This window comes from Trichomycterus rosablanca, chromosome 16 (genome assembly GCF_030014385.1).
Source record: "Trichomycterus rosablanca isolate fTriRos1 chromosome 16, fTriRos1.hap1, whole genome shotgun sequence".
NCBI classification, from domain to species: Eukaryota; Metazoa; Chordata; class Actinopteri; order Siluriformes; family Trichomycteridae; genus Trichomycterus; species Trichomycterus rosablanca.
In genome coordinates this window covers 3285330-3306972 of record NC_086003.1, presented here as the reverse complement: position 1 = coordinate 3306972, position 21643 = coordinate 3285330, and the positions used below count along the sequence as shown (strand labels likewise).

At 39.9% G+C, this 21643-nt stretch overlaps 1 protein-coding gene across 11 annotated transcripts in view; it reads left to right on the top strand.

Annotated features, from left to right (window-relative positions):
• The window catches only part of cast (calpastatin), a 52308-nt gene that overhangs the window by 18935 nt on the left and 11730 nt on the right, over positions 1–21643 (top strand). For 4 of the 11 annotated variants that reach the window (XM_063011279.1, XM_063011276.1, XM_063011277.1 and 1 more), the window contains 10 exons: positions 11911–11979; positions 14648–14857; positions 15791–15886; positions 16484–16519; positions 16639–16737; positions 16852–16932; positions 18198–18248; positions 20320–20391; positions 21158–21223; positions 21447–21518. In XM_063011279.1, the coding sequence (XP_062867349.1) occupies positions 11911–11979; positions 14648–14857; positions 15791–15886; positions 16484–16519; positions 16639–16737; positions 16852–16932; positions 18198–18248; positions 20320–20391; positions 21158–21223; positions 21447–21518 (852 nt within the window). Of the gene's footprint in view, positions 1–3202; positions 3406–11910; positions 11980–14647; positions 14858–15790; positions 15887–16483; positions 16520–16638; positions 16738–16851; positions 16933–18197; positions 18249–20319; positions 20392–21157; positions 21224–21446; positions 21519–21643 lie in introns of those variants that run through there. The other 7 variants (XM_063011284.1, XM_063011285.1, XM_063011281.1 and 4 more) reach the window with 6 other exon arrangements.

Sequence of the window (21643 nt, the reverse complement as noted above, 5' to 3'; positions counted from 1 at the left end):
CAGGTTCAGAGACTTACGTTAAGCTCTATGTGATACCTCCTTACTCACACAGACACCCAGGCAATTCCTGGAGACTGCGTATTGCAGCGGCAGCGAGAACAGACCTGTTTGACCCGTCCTCCATTAGACATGGCCAATTCACAAGTACGAACACTCTGCAGTGGTATGATAGTGCCACCCAAGCATCCTCTTAAAAAACAATTATAATAAAATGCAAAGAACGCACTGTGTCAAGGTAGTCTGGGAAACATAGTTAAGCTCAAACATCATTCATCAAATTTCTTCAGATTTTTTGCATGGTTTTGAGAAGAGACAGTTTCCCTTTAATGTTTACCCGTTTTTGACCCACAGTTTAAGTGGTATCTTGTAATTATGTCATGGTAATTGACTGAAACTGAATTCCATAGAATCTTACGACAGGGAATCATGAGTTTCATTAAGCTGATGTTCTTCAGACACGGTCAGCTTGTTACAAAGCAAGCGTTTCCTCACTGCTCCTGATTCGTGCTGAGCTCATCACATTTCTGATTGGGTTCAGTTGGATGTGGGCTGGGCGCCTCAGACATGTTTATCAACATAAAAGAGGGTTGCCAAGTGACTCAGTAATCCACGCCTCTTTTCAAACCCCTCTGGAAGTATACACTGAGAACACGGACTCATTCAGCTGTCTGTTCCCCCAGAAATATTAGGAATGTATATGACAGCTCTGATAGGGTAAGTACAGCAATCAGTTATAACGACACGCCCAGTGGTGGTGTTTGTTTAACAGTTTGTTCCCTATTTGGCTTGATTGAGGCTTCCACATTATGCTGATACAGGTGTAGGATAAGAGGTGGTACAGTCATCCGCTTCAGTCATCACAAAGGCATGTTTACAAACGGTTACGTGCAGATGGTGCCATTGTGATTTTTACATCGGACGTCATTATTAATGACATATAGATTTTAATTTTGCAATAGCTAATTAATGGAAAAATATATAAAAATGTGACGACATGTCTGTACAGAACTGTAATGATGGCCATGTGAATCATTGATGAGGCAACACAGATTTAAACTTGATGTCACAGGATGTGTTTCAGCATGAAGTAAAAAAGGGAAAGGCAAAAGTGAGTGCTGAGTAATCAACATGAAATTGAGAAAGCCAGTGGTCATTCGTTCCAGTTTATTATATTGGTGGAACCTTATTTTAGGCATTCACACCTTTTATACCATTAAATCTCCATGTTCCTCAAATGATGAGATGTCCTGTACACTCAGGTGACCTCTGCTTGTTTGTCCAGTCCTTGCTGGCTGAGGAGAGCTACAGGCTAACGCCTATCTTTTATCTTTCGACTCCTGAGATTTCACCTCGACCGGACTGTTTGCTCTATGAGACATGGTCAGGGCTGCGGATGATGATGATGATGGGCTTGTGTATTAGATTCCTGCGTGATCCAAGCGCCTCAACTATACTGTAACTCAGCTGTGCCATGGCATTTAAGCTATACCTAACTTTTAAAAATATTCTGTTTTGTCTTTTCATTTTTGTAAATATAATTTAATGGTAGTTAATTTAATAGTAGACATGAAGTGATAAAGCCGAAACAGGTTAAATAACCAGTAAGACAAAAGAGCTGGTGGTGGACTTTCGAATGACTAAGTTACAACCATCGAAACCGGTGAACATCCAGGGACGGATAACTGAGATTTTAATTTTTGTATTTTTTATATATCTTTTAATATATCCTTACATTTCTATTTTTTTAATATATGTGTAAACATTTTATATCTTTATATTCTTTAAAGCTGCTGTAACGTTGCAAATTTCCCCGTGGCATAATAAAAGGCTAATCCTATCCCATCCCATCCCATCCCATCCCATCCCATCCCATCTCCTCTCCTCTCCTATCCTATATCCTGTCCCATCCCCTCTCCTCTCCTCTCCTCTCCTAGCCTATCCTATCATATCCTATCCTATCCAAATGCCAGATTAAATAAAAAAGCATTTCTAACTATGAATGAATACATAAATATTGTTTTGAATAGCCAGTGTTGGGGAAAAAAAAGTGGTAAAATTTGTCCAAATAAATTGGCTGTAAAGAAGGGGGATTTGCATCTAAAAATTGTTGTATTCTTGTAGTCCAGGTGGAGAAAATTGTAGGATCTATGCCAAGGCACATTGAAATTGGTAAAACACTTTACAGTGGTACCGTATTGGTCAGCCCCCAGTTTGTCACCATATATTTTAGTGTCCCTCAAGTGGTCAGCTGTCTAAAGAAAATGTGATGAATTATTATCGTCCGGGTGGTGCTCTGGTGGCACAACGATGAATAACACTAGCCCATTACTGCTGGGATCCAGTGATTAAATTCCCAGCAGTGCTATCAACCGTTCGGGCATCTACATACAGACATAACTGGCTGTGTCTGGGAAGTGGGGAGGATGGCCGAGTCCCTCCTATGGATTGCAAAGTCGGACCCAGGGTAAAGCTGTGGTAAAAATGAAATGAATTGAGGTATGGTAACTGTAGTGCTTCAGTCATGCAGCAGATGGCGCTGCTCTCATAGATAATGAACTGCGTTTCACGCTTATCTACCCATCCGGTTTGAGAAAAGCTTTTCAGTGCTTATAAACACCGACTTAAATCAGTTCCTCTTGCATTGTTTCAGCTGGTCTGTGTCAAAACACTTTATTTAATATTGTTTTAGGTGCTTGTTTCTAGAACTTCAAACATCCTGTATATTCTTCTTACTTTTGCCTCCTTAAGATCCCTCCTTTAATCTCTAATTAAAAATCAGTCATTATTTCTTCCACCTTTAGTCCAGAGTCTCTGTGTCTCTTTGATTCTATTGTGTTGTGTAATTAGTGTATGTTTTACTCTTACTGATCTCGTCATTCTCTTGTGTTTTTGGGTGGGGCTGTGAGGGCCGGGCTGTGCTCATTTTGATGATCTTAGTTAAGATTCCAAAGCAGTGAGTGTACCCGTCCCACCCTGCCAGCTTGGCTTCATGTTTGGCGTCTGCCCCCTATGGTGTGACTCTTCTGCACCTAGATTCACCTAGAATGTTGTGTCACTAATCAAACTAGCTTAAACCCACTTGCATTGTAACCTGTATTCTTGCACCCGTCCCTCTCTTTTCCTCGATTTGGGAACAATCAATACATTTTTCTTGGCTGCCTGCGAGCAAGGGCAGAGTCGGACCCTCCTACCAGCCGCTGACAGACCGTTCAGAGGGATGGGCTTGTTTTCATCTGTTTGGGAGGAGTTTGGGACTCCATTTTTTGCTGGGGTGTATTCCCTGTGTGTGCTGTAAGTGTTCGGTATATACTTCTTGCAACTTAGCTGTCACAGCAGAAGGATTTTGTGATTCTTTGGAGTTTAGTGCGTCAGGACACAGCGAAGCACTCCCGCCGGACCCAGATGGTATGTACCCACAGGACGGTGTTCTTCTGTTTGTGGTTTCCTGCTTCTGAACCTGATCTCACTGTGACTGAGTTGCCAGCTATGTGCTGCAGTTGGTGGAAAATGTGATGGCAACAGTAATGACCTGCTTCTACCAGTTTGTCAGTGTTTGTTCTGGTTATTCGGAGTTGGTTTAGATGTTATGGTACCTTTATGGGTATTGTTATGTAATGCATGACAAAAGTTAAGAGTTGGACTATGTTGGTGATACAGGGTGGTTTCCTGTGCTGTCAATACCAACTCATTCCACTAAAGAGCCTTTATAATCTGTTTAAGTCAGTTCTAGAACCATACCAGGATTTACAAACCAGGCTTTGCTTTGCATTGAATGTAAACTTTGGCATTTGAAGAGTGACTCTAAATCAGCTGATCTTTGACCTTTAAGTCCAAAAAAGTGTTTCAATTTTAAACTAAAATTTTTTAACACAAGTCTCAGACTTTCCAGGGCAATATAGACCAGAAAATGACATACTCCAGCTTTAATTATATAATTCAATGATTTGAATATAGGTTTGAAATGCATAACCTTAAACAATAATTAATCACACACATTTTGTTTAGAGGGCGGCGCCGCTGTAGGAGTGAGTGCAGCACAGCAACATAGATCCCTGTATTCAAATTATTTTCCACCTCATAAAAACATCCAGAAAGTGGATTGGCTTATTTAAATTGCCCCTAAGTGTGTGTGTGTGTGTGTGTGTGTGTGTGTGTGTGTGTGTGTGTGTGTGTGTGGGGGTGTGTGTGGGTGTGTGTGGGTGTGTGTTACCCTACAGTAGATCAAATAAGTCGACTTTTTCTAAGTGACTTGCAAGCAATCGGGGGTTAAGGGCCTTGCTCAAGGGCCAAGCAATGGCAACCTGGCTGTGTGGGGCTTAAACCATTCGTCCAGGGTGCATTCCAGTGCAGTTGTAGCCTAGCAGTTAAGGTATTGGACTAGTAATCGAAAGGTCACTTGTTCAAGCCCCACCGCTGCCAGGTTGCCACTGTTGGGCCCTTGAGCAAGGCCCTTAAACCTTAATTGCTTAGACAGTATACAGTCACAGTACTGTAAGTCGCTTTGGATAAAAGTGTACAGCTAAATGCTGTAAATGTAATCCTGTTTATCGGACAGTGTTTTTGGGTTGCACTGGACTCACCACGGCCCTGATCAGAATAAGATTCTGGACAAAAATTGAGGTATTGAGTTTTTCTGTACTGAAATCATTATAGCACAAGAGAGCACTGAACTACTAATGTTGCTTTATAAGAAATGCAAACCATTGCTTTATCTTGCATCTGAATGGTTAGCATTAGCATTCAGAGTGAAACATGCTATGCTAAACCAGTTGAACGACTCCAGTTAAGCTGGCTGGTTTAGTTCGAGTCTGTTTTCCTGACACATGTTTTCTGGTGCATCATTGTTTTGGTTTTTTGGTTTAACTAAACTAGATGCTGGAGTATTGAAATGAAAAAGCTCGTCCAGATTAGCTCATGAGAGGGGTGACATAGGTGGCACAATAATATCGACATTTCCTGTTGTCAGGGAAACCAAATGCTTGGCTTACATAACAACAGTGTTTAGACAGATGTGAGGGGAGAGGTGGTGTTCACACATCAGCATCGGTGCATTCTTTTTGCATAGCATTTTCAGTGTTGTAAAGATTGCAGGTCTGGTGTTTGCATGTAGTGACCTGTAATGCTTCAGGTCTTCAGGCTGTAGTAAAAAACACTACGTTCTAGGTGTAGAGCTGCATTAGAATCAGGTTTAAAGTAGCACTAAATAAGGTTATGGGACTAGTCGCAACAACTAGTCTGGAAGATTAAATTTCCAAAACTCTTCAGGTGTTATTGTCTCCAGTCACCACTAAGTGGGAAAATTGAAATTATATCTTATATATGAAACCGGTCCGTGGTGCAAAAAAGGTTGGGGACCACTGGTCTAAGCAATTGAGGGTTAAGGGCCTTGCTCATGGGCCCAACAGCAGCAACATGGCAATGGTGGGGCTTGTACCACTGATTACCAGTCCTGTATTATTATACGATATATATAATTATAAACATTATACTATGTTTATACTAAATATTTTATTTGGCACAGAAGCTACAGCACTTACATAGCTAAATTGTTTTGACAATCAGTGCCCAAACCTTAATATACTTGCATCAGACATTAAAAATAAGTCATTTTGTTCATTATTAAATAAATAATTCAGTGTAACACAGTGCCTGTGTGTGCTAAAGCAAGTTACATAAAGACCTGGTTGGACGGGTTTGATGTGAAGGAACACCAGTGGCCTGCGCTGAGCCCTGCGTTCTGGATAGGGTGATTTATAGGGCTGAGCCGGATGATAAGATACACCCTATAATCAGACAATGCAAATGTGTATGATGGGAATTTGTAATCAGCTGGGCAGAGCTGCTAGGCAATAAATAATTAACCTTTATAAAAGAGAAAAAAAAATAAAAACATTTTTCCTTCTTAATGCCACGCCCTTTTGTGTGTCCACCCTTTTCCTGGTTAACTAGTCCTGCATGGTTTTTATTACAGTTGTAGCCTAGCGGTTAAGGTACTGAACTAGTAAACAAAATATCGCTGGTTCAAGCCTCACCACTGCCAGGTTGCCACTGTTGGGCCCTTGAGCAAGGCCCTTAACCTTCAATTGCTTAGACTGTATACTGTGTACTGTAAGTCACTTTGAATAAAGGCGTCTGCTAAATGCCGAAAATGTAAATTTACAAGCTTAAATCCTGATTGGGTTAGATAGAGAACATTTAAGTAAATCTATACAAATCTTGTTATTATTTTGTTAATGTCTTCATGTGTCATTATATATGTATAATTATCCACCCAGTTATTGAAAAATAATACTTTAATTGAAACACTCTAGCAAGGCAGGCTTTTATAATTATGAGTGCAGAGCTTTTCCATGTGTTGTGTTTACTTTTCAGAGCAGTTTGCATGTGCTTGGTTTGGTGTGTGTGGTGTCAGGAGTTGGAGTCATGCATTAGTCATCACTTCCTCTAAATAAAATAGGGAAAAAAATACAAACAAGGATACTGCTGAGAATGGCAGGACAATGACAGAGTAAAAAAAGACCTACTTATTTAATCATTAGCAAAGATCAGACAGTTGTGAATTCTGCATGTACGAAAAATAATGAGATGATCGTTATATATTTGTACCAGCTTTACATTTGCAGAAATATAGGACAGACTGTAAACAAAACCATTATACTATTTACATTTTCAGCATTTGGCGGACGCTTTTATCCAAACCGACTTACAGTACAGTGATAGTATATTGTCTAAGCCAGTGGTCCCCAACCACCGGGCCGGTCCGTGGGCTATTCATTACCGAGCAAAGAAAGAATGAATAATTAGAGATCACTAGAAAAACAGTTTTCACTGCTTCTATTTCGGGTGTTATTGTCTTATTGTCATCCCTAGGTGGAAGCAGCGTCTCGTTGCAGCGGAAAAAGCTCATTTTACACCGTTTGTAAGCAATATTATTAAATCTTTCCGCTCCCGCTGGTCCGTGAAATTATATTTTATATGAAACCGGTCCGTGGTGCAAAAAAGGTTGGGAAACGCTGCTCTAAGTAACTGAAGGTTAAGGGCCTTGCTCAGGGCAACTTGGCAGTGGTGGGGCTTGAACCAGCGACCTTTCGATTACTAGTCCAGTACTTAACCGCTTGGCTACAACTTGGCCCAACGCTTGGCCCAAAACTAGTAACATGCAAAAACTATGTACTTTTATGTCCCTGGATTGGATTTAATAAGTCTTCACAGACTTAAGAGAAAGTTATTAGTCCTTGCATTTAATAACAGGAAGGATCTCCATTACATTTACATTTTCAGCATTTAGCAGACACCTTTATCCAAAGTGACTTACATTACAGTTACAGTATACAGTCTAAGCAATTGAGGGTTAAGGGCCTTGCTCAAGGGCCCAACAGCAGCAACCTGGCAGTAGTGGGGCTTGAACCAGCAACCCTCTGATCACTGGTCCAGTACCTTAACCACTAGGCTACAGCTGGCCCTGCCGAAGCATTGACGAATTTGACTTTCCAATATGCAAAGCAGTCTGTCTGTTCCAGCCATTCCAAACATCATCATGTTGCTAACAATGATGGGAGAATGGACCACTCAAATTTGCAGTATTAGTGTTTCTGATCAGCCTTACACAACAGTAAAGAGGAATTTTAGACAATTTTAGGATTCAGATCATCAAATTTGGGTCAACATTTGCATTCAACTTGATTAATTCTAGGTTTTGATTTACTCATGTGTTAGTTGGTGATATTTTCTTGAAAATGACAGCGTTTTTGATGGAAACTACTGACTTTAATTAGCTCAGATGTCATCATACTTTGTAAACTGTAGAGATCAGACCACATTTTTTGTGGAGTTGGATTTCTGTTTATGTGATTCTCACACAGCCTTAAGTGTTTGCATAGTTCGATCCGCAGCCAATGTAAGCAGTGTATTGCCTCTCTGGGTGTGTCCTTATCTTACCTGTTAATCCACCAAACATCAGCATTTAGAGCTAGGCCGTGACTCACATGCACAAACCAGTTTGAGTGGTCCGTTCTCCCATCATTGTTAGCAACATGATGATGTTTGGAATGGCTGGAACAGACAGACTGCTTTGCATATTGGAAAGTCAAATTCGTCAATGCCTCGAGATTTTTTTTGTATTCAAATATAATGTGGACTAGTATTTAAAACTATCTGACTCACGTATCCTTGATTTCCTGCAATATCTATGTAAAAATGAGTCATTAAAAAGTCATCAAGGCCAGAGAGGAGTTGCTTATACAGGCTTTATTTAACTGTTTCTATTTTTACTGTGCATGCTGCAGATCGGTGTCCTTACTGTGCAACTGTGCCAAGCTAGCACACTGCCACTGAATGTGTTTAAATGCACACGATCATTTCATTGCAAAGAATGTGAATCTGTGAAAATTTGATCACTTGCATAGCAGCAGTCAAGAAACGTATTCTCTACTATCATGCACTACACAGAGTCCTACAAATAATGTTTTACATACACCATGTAGTCCTTAAGTATTCTCTTGACTGGCAGACTCCTAACAGATATCATTTGTTATTATTTATTTCTATTATAGTTCCAGAATACCACAACCAGGGCAGTAGTAGTTCAGCCTTTAAGGACCACTGGACCACTGTTGGGCCCCTGAACAAAGCCCTTAATCTTCTTGAATTGTATTCAATGATAATTGTAAATTGCTTTGGATAAAATATTGGTTCTTATTAGAGATGAACCTACAGTAAGAGTATATCAGTCAGCGTGACCACTTCATATTCTTTATATAATTTAATTATTAACATTTTCCAAAAGCTCATTGTTTCCTTGCTTAGACAAAAACATCAAACCAGACTTTTCAGATTAATTGGGCTTTAAAATATGAGCTTTTAATATCTGGAAGAAGCCTGCGTGGAGTGGTTTGGTTTGTTCTCTGTTGAGTAATTTTTTATCTTTTTTTAAATTTCACAGCATCACAGTTTTAAGGTTTAAGCCCTGGACTTAGACTTGATCATTCTAGTGTCTGGACTTTTGTGTTTTCACCATTTCACTTTATTTTAAGGTTTAGGTCAGTAATTGCTACCATGATATTATTTAGTAATATGTCAGGATATAATTTTGCATATAATAACATGCCATATAAACACTGATTGATTACCGGAAACCAGTAATTCATTTTGATTGCCAGCTGAGACGTCTTGTTTATGAGAATTTTACAGCATTTACCAGGATTGATAGGGCAGTGTTGTGTTTACAGAGATACTGAGGCATTTAGGGTCACTGTGTGAGAACAGATTTGGCAACTGAGTCATATGATTTTGCTTAGGGGGGTGTATTTTGGTCTCAGTCTGTTGAGCAAGCAGGGATTTAAAGCTTAAAAATATTCATTTTGGATTACTTTTTAAATATTTGACTCAGTCATTGAGTGCCGTTCTGTTTGTTGTGTGTTACTCTATTGTGCTCAGTGGTTCAGTGAAACATGGCATCACTGCGACCCTGAAGATAAATAAATGAATGAATGAATGAATGGAGGATGCATTGTATCAGTAATGAATATCGTCCTTATATAGTTGATCCATTGTTTACCTGTTTCCAATAGAGATTAGGGTTGGCTCTCCAAATGTGCCTCACGAAACCTGTTGCTTTTTTTTATTGGTATGACTGATCATTATTAAATGTCTGATACCACCTTACATAGCTTTTCACTGAGTCTACACCTTTGTTTCATCTCTCCCTTTTAGTGTGTTTGTTTTTTCCCAGCTATTTGGAGGTCCACCCATTAGTTCAATGATGGTACGAACCTGAAAAGTCTATTATAAGTCTATACTATTAATAGGTACAGGGCTCATGTTTCTTTTGAAAGGCAAAAGAGAGCAAAATCACCAAAGATGTCACTAATTACCATGTGCTACACTGTTTTTAACAAAATGCTGGTGCTAACATGGATCGTACCTGCAGCACCTAGAATCAGAAGCATGAGAGAGCTTAGGAAAGATGTCCAAACAGCACAAATCCATACGTCTAAGGAAAATAGAGGTGCAGTAAAAGAAGTACTTGCCTTCAGCTTGATGTATGTTGTGTCATATCTACAGCTCTGTGACCTTATATCAGGGTTTTTCAAACGACTTACAATATGTCCTTAATTTTTTAACTGACCCAGGCAACACAAACAATCTATCGTACTCTTTCTGCTCTGTAAAATCTGGTCCCACTGTGGTTTACAAGATGCAAGGACAAGAACATAAAGCCTTCACAAGGGGGCGTTTGTGTACAAGTTAATTTCATGTTTATTTTTTTGGCTCGCGACAGCCCCAAGGGTTTAAAAAAACTGCCTTATATCATGAAAACAACACATTTCCTGTGTCTGGCAGTTTTACATAGAATGAGTTTTGTTTTTGTCCCGGTTGCTGAGGAAGATCTGTGCTGTGTTTAGCTTTTGATTTTTTTTTAGCCTTTCATTCCTTTATTTATTTAAACCATGATGTGTAGAAAAGGCAACATGTATGTTTTGTGTGTCAAAGTGAGCGTGATTGGGGATTACCTTTGTACTCTTGTGTGGAGTTCCCCAAAATGCACCAAATCCTAAATAGTGTGTACTAATTAGTGCACTAACAATGGAATCTGTACTATTTTAAACACACCATTTAGGGAGGATTCTTTTATTTGTTTCTTACACTTTCATTTTATCAGTGACTTACAGTTGTGCCTGAATACAGGGAATACATTTCTGGATAAGGATTTGCTCTGGGGTCCAACAGTGACCCAACGGTGGCAACTAGGTAGCGACAGGGATGGATTATTATTCCAGTGCTTTATCCACTGAGCTATTACTGCCACAGCCCTTTAGCTATCTCTATTTGTGCTTACGTTTGATAGTTTTAAATAATGTTTCCATGTGTTCTGTCGTGATGGCTACAGCATTCTGCCGAGTTCAACACCAACATGTTAGAATGCATGGAATGAAGTGGCACTGCCAGCATTATCAGACCTTTCCTGAGAAGTTTGGTCTTAAGTATTATATCGACCTGTTACCGAGTGTTAAACCCGTTTATCTGGACTGTAACGAATATAATCTGGAGCAAACTGACCTGTGGTTCTTATATGAGAAGTGTATTTGTTCAACTTCCTATTTTACTCTGTTATAGTGTTTGTGGTTGAAGTGTCAGTGTGAGGATTTTAATAATCAGATCAGATCTATTTAAGTCCATGGTCTAAAGTAGTAATGGGATGAGGATGAACGCATTTTGTAATTTGCACCTCAGAGAAAATAGATCTGAACAATGAGGACTCACATTTCAGCAGCTCTGATTTTAGACGGAAATTCTTAATTTTTTTTTCTCAATTCTTTATTTCTTAATTCATTTAATTAAATTCCTCTCATGTGGTGCAGCAGTCTAGTGTTCTATCCACCACTCCTGAGGTCCTGAGTGCTCGTATTTGAATTCCACCCGTGCTGGCAACCTGGCCAGGTATCCAACAGACACCATTGTCTATGCCTGAGGTAGGAGGTTGATGGGGCACAGTCACTGTTTAGCTCACAAAAGGAAAATGTCGCTTGATTACAGTTACATCCCCAAGCAGTGGACTTTGTTTACTTTTTAGCATATGACAAATGCTTTTATATGAGTGTGTGAGGCCCTGTGAGAAATTGGTTCCCTGTCCTGGTGTTTATGGGTAGGCTCTGGTCTTCCTGACTTATGTGACCCTAATCAAGAGAAAGCAATTACTAAAAATGAATGGGTGGTGTTGTTTGGGATGTAGCAAGGGTCACTTTTGTTTCCTGTGTCATGCCCAACCCCCCAGTACCTGACCATAGTCCTGTGGAACCCATAGTGTAAAGTTTTGTTAAAAGTTCACTGCCATGGACACTTTAAAACACCTTTTACAACAGCATAATGCCTATGTTAAATAATAATCTCTCCCTCTCTTTCTCTTTACAGTCTCAGCCCAAACAGTCCACGACCACCCCAGCAGCGCCGGCCTCCAGCGTGAAGCCTGCACAATATGAGGTACGGTGCAAATTCTTCATTCTTTTCTCCATAAGTGAGGTCTGTTTTAGTCCACACCCTGCTTTGTATTGTGGGAACCACACCTCCATACAAAACATATAATCAGTTCCTCATATTTTTACTGATGGAACTAACAGTCTGAGCTTTTAATCAATCCATTAGCTGTAGAGAAATTCAATGTTTAAAAGGTGAATATAAACAAAGTAATTAGTAGTTAACTGGACAGAGTAATTAAAGTAAATAAAGGGAGTTTACAGAGCATTTTTACATAAGTATACTCTTGGGGTAGATAAAATAATCTGGTCACCAAGTGCATCATACAAGTTTTGGGTTGGTGTGGGTTTGGTAGTGGGGGATGTGGGGGATGTGTGAAATCAGCATGAATAACTTAAGCCTAAGGATAAGAGAAGGTTTTGCATTGGAATGTACGGTACAACAAGATCATGACCTGGTGTCCACATACTTTTGGCCATCATATTTATTTGGTACAAAGGACTCACCTGGGCACCTACAGAGGTCTTTGAAAGAGTCCCTGCCCTATAGTTGGAAACGAATGAGTGCCAGGCATGGAGAGGTTCTTCTGGGCCACACCTGCCATGTCTCCTGTCTTGTGTGGGGTACTTCCTTGAACGGGCACTACTGCTGTAGTCAACTCCATACAGATTTTACCCTCTTATACTCAATATTATCAAAGATTTCCAGCACAATTTGTAAAAGCTTTTATTACTTTATAAACTGTGGAGATTACACTTATTGTCCCCAGTCAAATGACTGATTAGCAGTATCGTTCTGCTGTCATTTTGGCCATTTACAGAAAACACTGGACACGTCTGGTGTATCTAATTATGTAAGAATTTATTTTACTATCTGCTGTTCCTGAACACTGATCTGACTGAAATATGTTAACGTTTCCTCTGCAGTGAATGTATCTTCATTAGCATTCTCCATTGTTTCGGTTTAAAGCCAAAGTGCTTTTAGTGTTCTTCAGTTTACCATGGTGATTCACAATAAGCCAGTCTCATCCTCTTTAACTCTCTGTATAAACGATGTCTCATTGGGCAGAACGAAACGTCTAGTTGTATTGAGTCTAGGTTTTAGTAATGCATGTCAATAAATGTCACAATTAGCATCTAATACTGAATGCAGACGCAGCACAAACACTCAAATTCCTTCTTTAGTACAAGTAAATGACCTAAAATAGGTCATTAGGGGTCATTTTTTTTTATTTATGTCAGAGTACCAAACATTTTTTGTAAGTACTAAATGACACCAATTGCTCTATTTAACTTGATTTACTGTAATAAAATACTTCTCCTTGTTTACAGAATTCTTTATATGAATTAAGATGAATTCTTAATTGACAGTTCTGTCTACAATATAAAATAAAAATTGATTGAGGTTTTAATCACTTTTGTTTGCCATTTTGATTAAAATTAAATTCATAAATGAGGTCTTATTGGAAGCTTTAGTATTTGCATCTAAATTAATAGTTTATTTGACTATTTTAATTCAGTCCTTATTTGGAACTGTAAATAAAACAGGTTACAGTTTACATATTTTATTCTTTCACTTACTCTGGGAAATAAAAAGTATTTTTTTTATTATTTTGTGGCTTTTCTTTTTAAATAAAGCAATACCAGAGGTACAGTGAAAGAAATGTATGTTTAACCCAGACTGTTTTAAAGTGTTGCGTCAGCTCCACAGATTTGATCTTTTCAATACCAGGAATTGGGAGGCTCGGTGGGTAGCACTGTCACCACACAGCAAGAAAGTCCTGGGTTATATCCCCAGGCGGGACGGTCCGGGTCCTTGTGCAGAGTTTGCATGTTCTCCCCATGTCTGAATGGGTTTCCTCCGGGTGCTCCGGTTTCCACCCACAGTCCAGAGACATGCAGTCAGGTTAATTGGAGACACTGAATTGCCCTATAGGAGAATGTGTGTGTGTATGTGTGTCTGCCCTGAGATGGACTGGTGCCCCGTCCAGGGTGTTACTGTGTGCGTTGTGCCCTTTGAAAAGCTGGGATAGGCTCCAGCACCCCCCACCCCCCGCGACCCTGATTGGATACACGGTTAATAAAGTGAGTGAATACCAGGAATTAGAGAATCAACTTCTTTTTTTTTTTTTCCTTAGTAACCAAAGCAGATTTGGTAAATTAAATGTAATACCAAAACAGAAAATAGATTCTATATGAACCATTTATATTTATAAAGATTCTATAGATTTTATTGGGGGGCACAAAAAACACAAACAAAAAAACATCTAAAAAATTTACAATTAAATCTACAAATTCTGCAAATTCTGTCTCACATCTGTGATTCCGTCAGTATTTGCTTAAAAAAATTATTGTACCTAGAGTAACCCCATTTTTAATAAGGAAGAGGAATGAGCTGTAAATAATAATAATAAAAGTAATATTTTAAGTGGCCTGGTGGTGGGACTGGTAGCGTATACTGCACAGCAACACAGTCCTGGATTCAGTCCCTGTTTACAGTCATTGTGAGATGACAGTACAGGATGTGTTTATGGCATCACTCAGCAGTTTTAAAACTGATGTTAATATTCTCTAGCGCACACACACACCTCTTTTACCCGGTATTTGCTTTTAAACTGGCTGGATGAAAGTGTTAAGCGTTAGAAATCACAGACAACTGGATATCTGCATTGCAGAAGGGGGCTGCAAAACCTGCAACCACGACTGCAAGTCCTGCAACCACCATGGTCACTGCAGGCGCTACGTCAACAAGCACCGCTCCTAAGTCCACCTCAACCACTGTGGCTGCAGGCTCGGTGACCTCCATTGGGCCGTCTACAGTTCCTAAAGCCAGTCCAGCAGCTGGTAAAGGCAACCTGGGTGGATCTACTAAACCAACAACACAGGTAGAATGTGTAGGGCTTGTGGGACGACTGGATCCTTTGGTTTCTCCTTGCAGATACTTACAGAATTTCACTTCATTTTGCTTCATTTATCCATAACATCTTACAGGTCTTTCATTTCCTGGTTTTCTGAGACATGAGCTTTTTCATGTCAGGTTGGTTGTCTGTGCTATTTTTCCTCATAACTCTTCTGGATCTGTTTCTGTGGGTTTATCTCATATCCACTGCATCAAACATTTCATCGCATGTCTCAGAGAGGTCCTTCTACAGTTATTTTTTGCTGTCTTACTCTAAGAGTGTCTATCTTTCCTTTAACGGCAGTTGCATTTCTTTTTCGTCATCATTTACATACAACCTGATGCATTTCTGCATCTGGAACAAGTCCGAGCAGGGCTGGGTGTCTGTGGTTAAAATCGATCATGCGTCTTTATGCTTGTCATTTTGGGCCATGCCCCACCTGTTTCTCCTGCTACACCTCTAAAAGTAAGCTCTGGGAGTGGAACTATGGGTTGAATAAATGGTGCATGAGCATTGGGTGGTGCAGGAATGCGCTTTACTGGCTCGGTTAGGCTGGATATTTTTCTGGAAACAAAGCCCAGCTATAAAAGATATGGGCGTCATGTTCTGGTCTCTTCAGTGATTCACTGGACGTTATCCAGATTTCATCACTTCATCAGGCTGTTCCATTTCTCAGCTTTTGTCTTATTAACTGCACCATTGCTAACTGTTATTCACACCTCTTATTGGTCTTATTAATGACTTTTGTTGTTCTTCACTAAACTACTGGGAATCCAGCAGGGTTTTGAAAGCAGCGTTTTGGTATCTCTGCTGTTGCTGCTTTCTTTGGGGACTGTCTCCTGTCCAGTCCCATGTCAGTTTAAATTCTGGTTCGTAAGCCAGTCATCGGTTTAATGGTTGCTCATTTGCTTCAAATAGAGTACTACCACTGTTTCATCATCCAAACTGGACCCTTCGAAGGCACCCACAACGATCACTCCAGCCACTAACATTTCTGCAAGCACCGGAAGCAAGGTAGGATTTAAAAATATGATATATTAAAAGCAGAATTTCTATCTTGGGTGGCACCGACGTAAATAGTTGTCTAATGTCTAAGGGGGAGGGGATGGTCCAAAATTCTACCCTGTCCAGGATATTCTTGCCTTGCGCCCAGCAACCCTGACTTGGACAAAGCGGATGATGAAAATAGTTTCAGACGTGGCTTGTAGCAGTCTGCAATGAGTTGATCTTTTTTGGCGTTTTGAGTTACTCCCGCCACTGGTGGGAGAGCGCTGAGAGCTGCAGAATTTCTATAAACCTTGGGATAATACGCTCAGTGCTCAAGGTGTTCTCTTGTGACTAATGGACCTTGTGCACAAAGACCTAAAGAGAAGGAAACTCCATGTGCTCTGCATCACATGAAAATTTTCTTCATCTTAAAGCTTTTTTAAACGGGAAATCAGATGGTGCTAAATCCGGACTATAAGCGCCTCTCAGACACGACCGATTACTACTCCTCCCACCCTCACCGCTTATAACCAAAATATAAAAAATCTGGAAACTTCTAACATGTGGATTATTGCCGTCATACCTGAGCAGGATCCTCGTTATAACTGCTGTGTTGTTCTGCAGGTGAAATCGGAGGTTCCTGCGAAGACCAGCGCCCTGGTGAGTCAACAATTCTGTGTTTTCCTCTGCAGTCATGTAGCAATTGCATGTATAGACAAGCATGTCAGTCTGCATGTGCACAGCTGCATGTATATAGCTGTATTTATGCTGTTACACAGGTGTCCGCTGATCCGCTCGATGTGTTGGCTGACAGTTTGCCCGCTGCAGAGCCCGTTGCTCCTAAAGCTCCTCAGTTCACAGGGCCCCAAGTAAAGGAGGTATGACTTTGTGATGCGCTGCGTGTACGTACGTATGTGCTTTACTTATAACAGCCTGTACTCGCTGTGTGATGGTTGGACTGTGCGTTGTTAACCGTGTGTTGCATGCTTTAGACCACTTTAACCTCGCATGACGCTCCCCGCTGCGGAGAAAGAGACGACACACTGCCGCCTGGATACAGAAAGCAAGACATGGTCAGTCTAACACGAGTAACGTCATTAACCTCGCTGTGTTGCACTTGTTTATTGCTTATAGATTAATAGTTTCTGTTTCAAGCGTTTTTCCAGATGGTGTCATTGCATTGTTGCCATTTTTTCTCTGAATACTCATTTAACAACATTTAACCTAATCTCTGTTACAATCTGTTCTGACAAAACAAACAAACATATAAACAAAACTGGGAGACTTTACATCGTGTTCACACTAGTAGATATTTGTAGCACCTGTAATGTGAAACCCAAGTCTTCATTTGCTTCCTATCAGATATACTGTACACTCACCAAGCACCAAGCATTTTATTAGGTACACCTATCTGGTATGTACATTCATTGATTATTATATAAACCACACCTACCATACAGATGAACCTTGTGGGTATACAGTTACCGACTGCAGCCCATTTGATGCTCCGTACACTTGGTGCACCAGCACTCCTCAGCACTGTTATGACACTAACATGGTAATGACACTGTCATGTGTGTTTTGTTTGTATAAGTGTATCACGTGCTGCAGTGTTTGTCTTTGGTTTTTTAACACCTTGCGGTCAAAAGCTGGGAGGACAATAGTTCTCCAACTGGAATATAAAGCCAGTGTCCTGTGGTCAGAAGGTTTCCACTGATAAAAGACTAGAGAAAGATGTACAAACGTTATGGATAAAGAAATGGAAGTAGCTCTAGTCTCTAACTGAACACCTACACCAAGTTCTATCAGGGTGTGTTTAAAATAAACCCCAACAACACTGCTGCACTTAATACACTCATATCAGAACAACACATGTTATTACTATGTTACTATGTTATTCCAGTGCTGAAAATGGTTCTCCACTCAAAACATCTGTTTTTAAAAAAAGGCAGTACAAGATCTGGAACACTAATAATAATTGCTGATAAAAAATATGCTGATATTCTGCCCAGAAAGGCAAAGCAAAACCTCCGTATCACAGCACAGAACATGCAGAAAGGCTCCCTGACACTGGATTTACAAGCAACTCTAACTAAATACAGTAAACTGTGTGACAAAATACACTTCAGAAGCATCTTTACAATTATATTGTGCTTCCATTAGAACAGAGTTTAAGTAAACAGGTTTTGTGTGTGCAGGTTGAATACAGTTAAAAATGACATTGTTGTTCATGGTAATTACACTCACAAGGCTAAAGACAGAGATTAGGTTGAGAGTGCAGGAGTACCTACGACTACAGTACTTCTCAATTAACACTTTCTTTATGTAATCGCTTCAGGAGAAAAAGATGCCTGCTGGGGAACCAGAGAAACCAAAGACAGATTCCAAGGTGAGCACCCTGCTTAAAAATGTAATGTTCAGGTTACTTACTTGTTACTTGTACATACCTTACATGGTATTGCTATTACTATTATTTATTTTTTCTTATTATTTCTACACAAAGCAGATGTTATGCAGTAAGATAAGATAAGACAATCCTTTATTAGTCCCACAGTCGGGAAATTCACATCGTTGCAGCAGCGAAGAGATAGTACATCACTCAGTATAAAAAGATAGACAATAAGAAGAACAATGTATAATAAAAGGAAAAAAACTCTGAAAAATATTTACAAATAATTGCACATGGGAAAAAATATTGCACGTTGTAATAATTTCACATGGGGGAAAATGTTGCACATAGTTATAAATGATTTAAAGTGTGTGTGATCTGCCTGGAACAGTGCTGGTTGTACAGTCTAACAGCAGCAGGAAGGAAGGACCTGCGATACCGCTCTTTCCCACATTTGGGGTGAAGCAGCACTATTAAACTTACCTCCTTACTGCACTATTAAAAGTAACATGTATTGTATCATGTGAGGTGGGTAGAATAGCCAAAAACTGGGTTAAAAAACATCAGTCTTATTTGTTTTCACTAATTGCTTTATTCGTGTCTGTGAGGGTTTCCTCCTGGAGCTCCGGTTTCCTCCCATAGTCCAGAAACATGCAAGTGAGGTTAACTGGAGATACTAAATTGTTCATGACTGTGTTTGACCTTAAAGACAAGAACTGATGAATCTTGTATAACCAGTAACTACCTGTCCTGTCATGAATGTAACCAAAATGGAAAAAATGATGTTAAAATCCTAATAAATAAATAAATTGCTTCATACTGGCCAGTACTGCAGTGGGTCCTGGGTCACCCGGAGGTACTGGACTCAAACCAGGAACACTGCCTGAACAGTGATGGATTCATTTCCAACTAGGGCCAAGTTATAGCTGGTGTTAGGTTTTTCGGAACATAAAAACGTAAATTCAATATGGGAAGTTTTACGGCATTTCCCACGTGGCTCTTTGTTCAAAATGGCGCCGGCCATGCTCCCTGCCGAGGGGGGGGGGGGGGCGGAGCCCTGGGCTTGTTTAGCACATTTAATTGGCTCCACCAGCAGTGAAGGAGGAGGAGCCTAGCTTAGTTTAAAAAACCCCGCGCTCAGACGCAAGACACTCTTTTTTCGGTGATCACCCAGATTACAGGAGAAAGGAGCGCCGATCGGCTTAGCTCTGACATATATTCACAGATCATTTTGTACACTTAATAAAGTGTTTTGAAGAGTACTTTCTGGATTATCCGACTGCTTCTTCAGGGCCTCTCGACCAAAAGATTCGTCGTAACACTGGCAATCTACCACAGATTGCCAACTATCATGCATAGGCATATAACAATGATGAAATACGGAGATGGCAAGGTTAGAGCTTAATCCGGCTTTGCCATGCAGCCACTTGGCATACAGTGGTTGATCCTGCGCTCTGACTCCAGCTTGAGTTGAGATATGCAAATAAGAATTTCGAAGGACATGATTTCATTTTACTGCACATGTGTGTATGTATATATAACCCATAAGGTTGTTCTGTTTTATTGTTATGAGTCAGTGTGCTTTTCTTGGAAATGTTGCCCTTCTACAGGCATTTAAATTAACTTAAATTAAACTGTAAGTTTAAAGACCTGACACATGTTTTCTATGATGTATGCTGGGTGTGCAGCATGTTGAATACTCTCAGTAATTAGTCGTAAGAGCTTACTTATAAGAGGACACTTAACTCTGAGTTTTAGGTGCCCTTCGTGCTTGGGCGCCTCAGGCGATTTCTTGTTCTGCCTTGCCTACGATGTGGCCAAGCTGGTTGCCACATTTCTCAGTGTTTGTGGAACACGGGCATATGTTTGATGTTTCTGTGTTGCTATGTTATGGGGTGTGTCCGCACTTTTTTCCTGCCTTTAAGCTCGAAATTTGATTCTGCAGTGCCTCCCTGTGGAGGAATTTAGTACGATCCAGATATGTGCACTGACTCTGTTCTTTTGTTTGTTTCTGTTTCTGTTTGTGTATGTGGTATGTGGTGTGTGGTGTGTGATCTCCAATCTCCAAAAGCCTTTAACGATGGATGAGGCCGTGGACTCTCTCTCAGCCGGATTTGTATCATCTGCACCCAAACCTGAAACGGTCAGAACACGAAGAATAACACTGAGTACAGACTTTAGAAAACAGCTGTACATTTGTATTTACATCCACACATACATCACAGTTTTAGCCAGGATGTACTTAATATGTTAAGACGTGAAGCTGAAAGGCTAGTATAAAAGAAATAAAACGACGTCTTTGAATTAGTAGAGATGGGCAGCTCGGTGGGTAGCCGCACAGCAAGAAGGTCCTGGGTTGGATTCCCAGGTGGGGCGGTCCGGGTCCTTTCTGTGTGGAGTTTGCATGTTCTCCCCGTGTCTGTGTGGGTTTCCTCTGGGAGATCTGGTTTTCTCCCACAGTCCAAAAACATGCAGTCAGAATAATTGGAGATAATGAATTGTCTGTGACTGTGTTTGATATTAAAAACGTGAACTGATGAATCTTGTAAAACCAGAATGTAACCAAAGGGTGTAAAACACGACATTTAAATCCTAATAAGTAAATAAATATTAGTAGAAATAGCGTGAATAACTTGACACTTAGCATGAGTAACTTGACACTTACTTTACACTATAGTAAAAGTAATGTTTAGATTGTGATTAGTTGGGAGAGTTGTTTTTTATTTATATGCATTACAAATATTAACGGGCACACAGTGAATCTAAAGGCAGTCCTACAAGGGCAGTGTATTGACTTATTGTGATATTATTTTTAACCAAATAAGGTCTGTTAACGTTTAAAAACATGATCGGAAAAGGCTGAAGCTTCAAGTCACAATAACTTCTGTCATTCTTTTTATTTCCTTTAGAAAATTGAAACTGTCGCACCTGTCAGTGCCAACAAAAACTTTGCTCCTCCTCCACCTGATCAGAAGGTATAAATATAATTTCAGCATATTTGATTTTCAGTCAGGGTTATCTTATTTTAAATTCAGAGCATATGTATATTTTTCTACATCAAGTTTTACTTCCGTGCATATATATTACATTGATAGTTGCTGTGCATCATCAACATTACGTTTACGTTATGTTTACAATTACCTGCATGGAAAAAACACTGACCTTTCTCATGTATCTCTGTAATACATTTGTGTGCAGAAACAAGCCGTGTCCGCTCCTGCAGGTTTGTCCCCTGCACCTCCTGCTGACAAGAAAGCAAAGATGGAGAAAGTACGAACATCACATTTTGACAAATGCTACATGTAGTATTAGTAGTACTGTTGCTATACTGCATGCTGTAAACATTAAACATCATCTAAATTTATACTGGGATTAATTCATTATATAATGTGTGT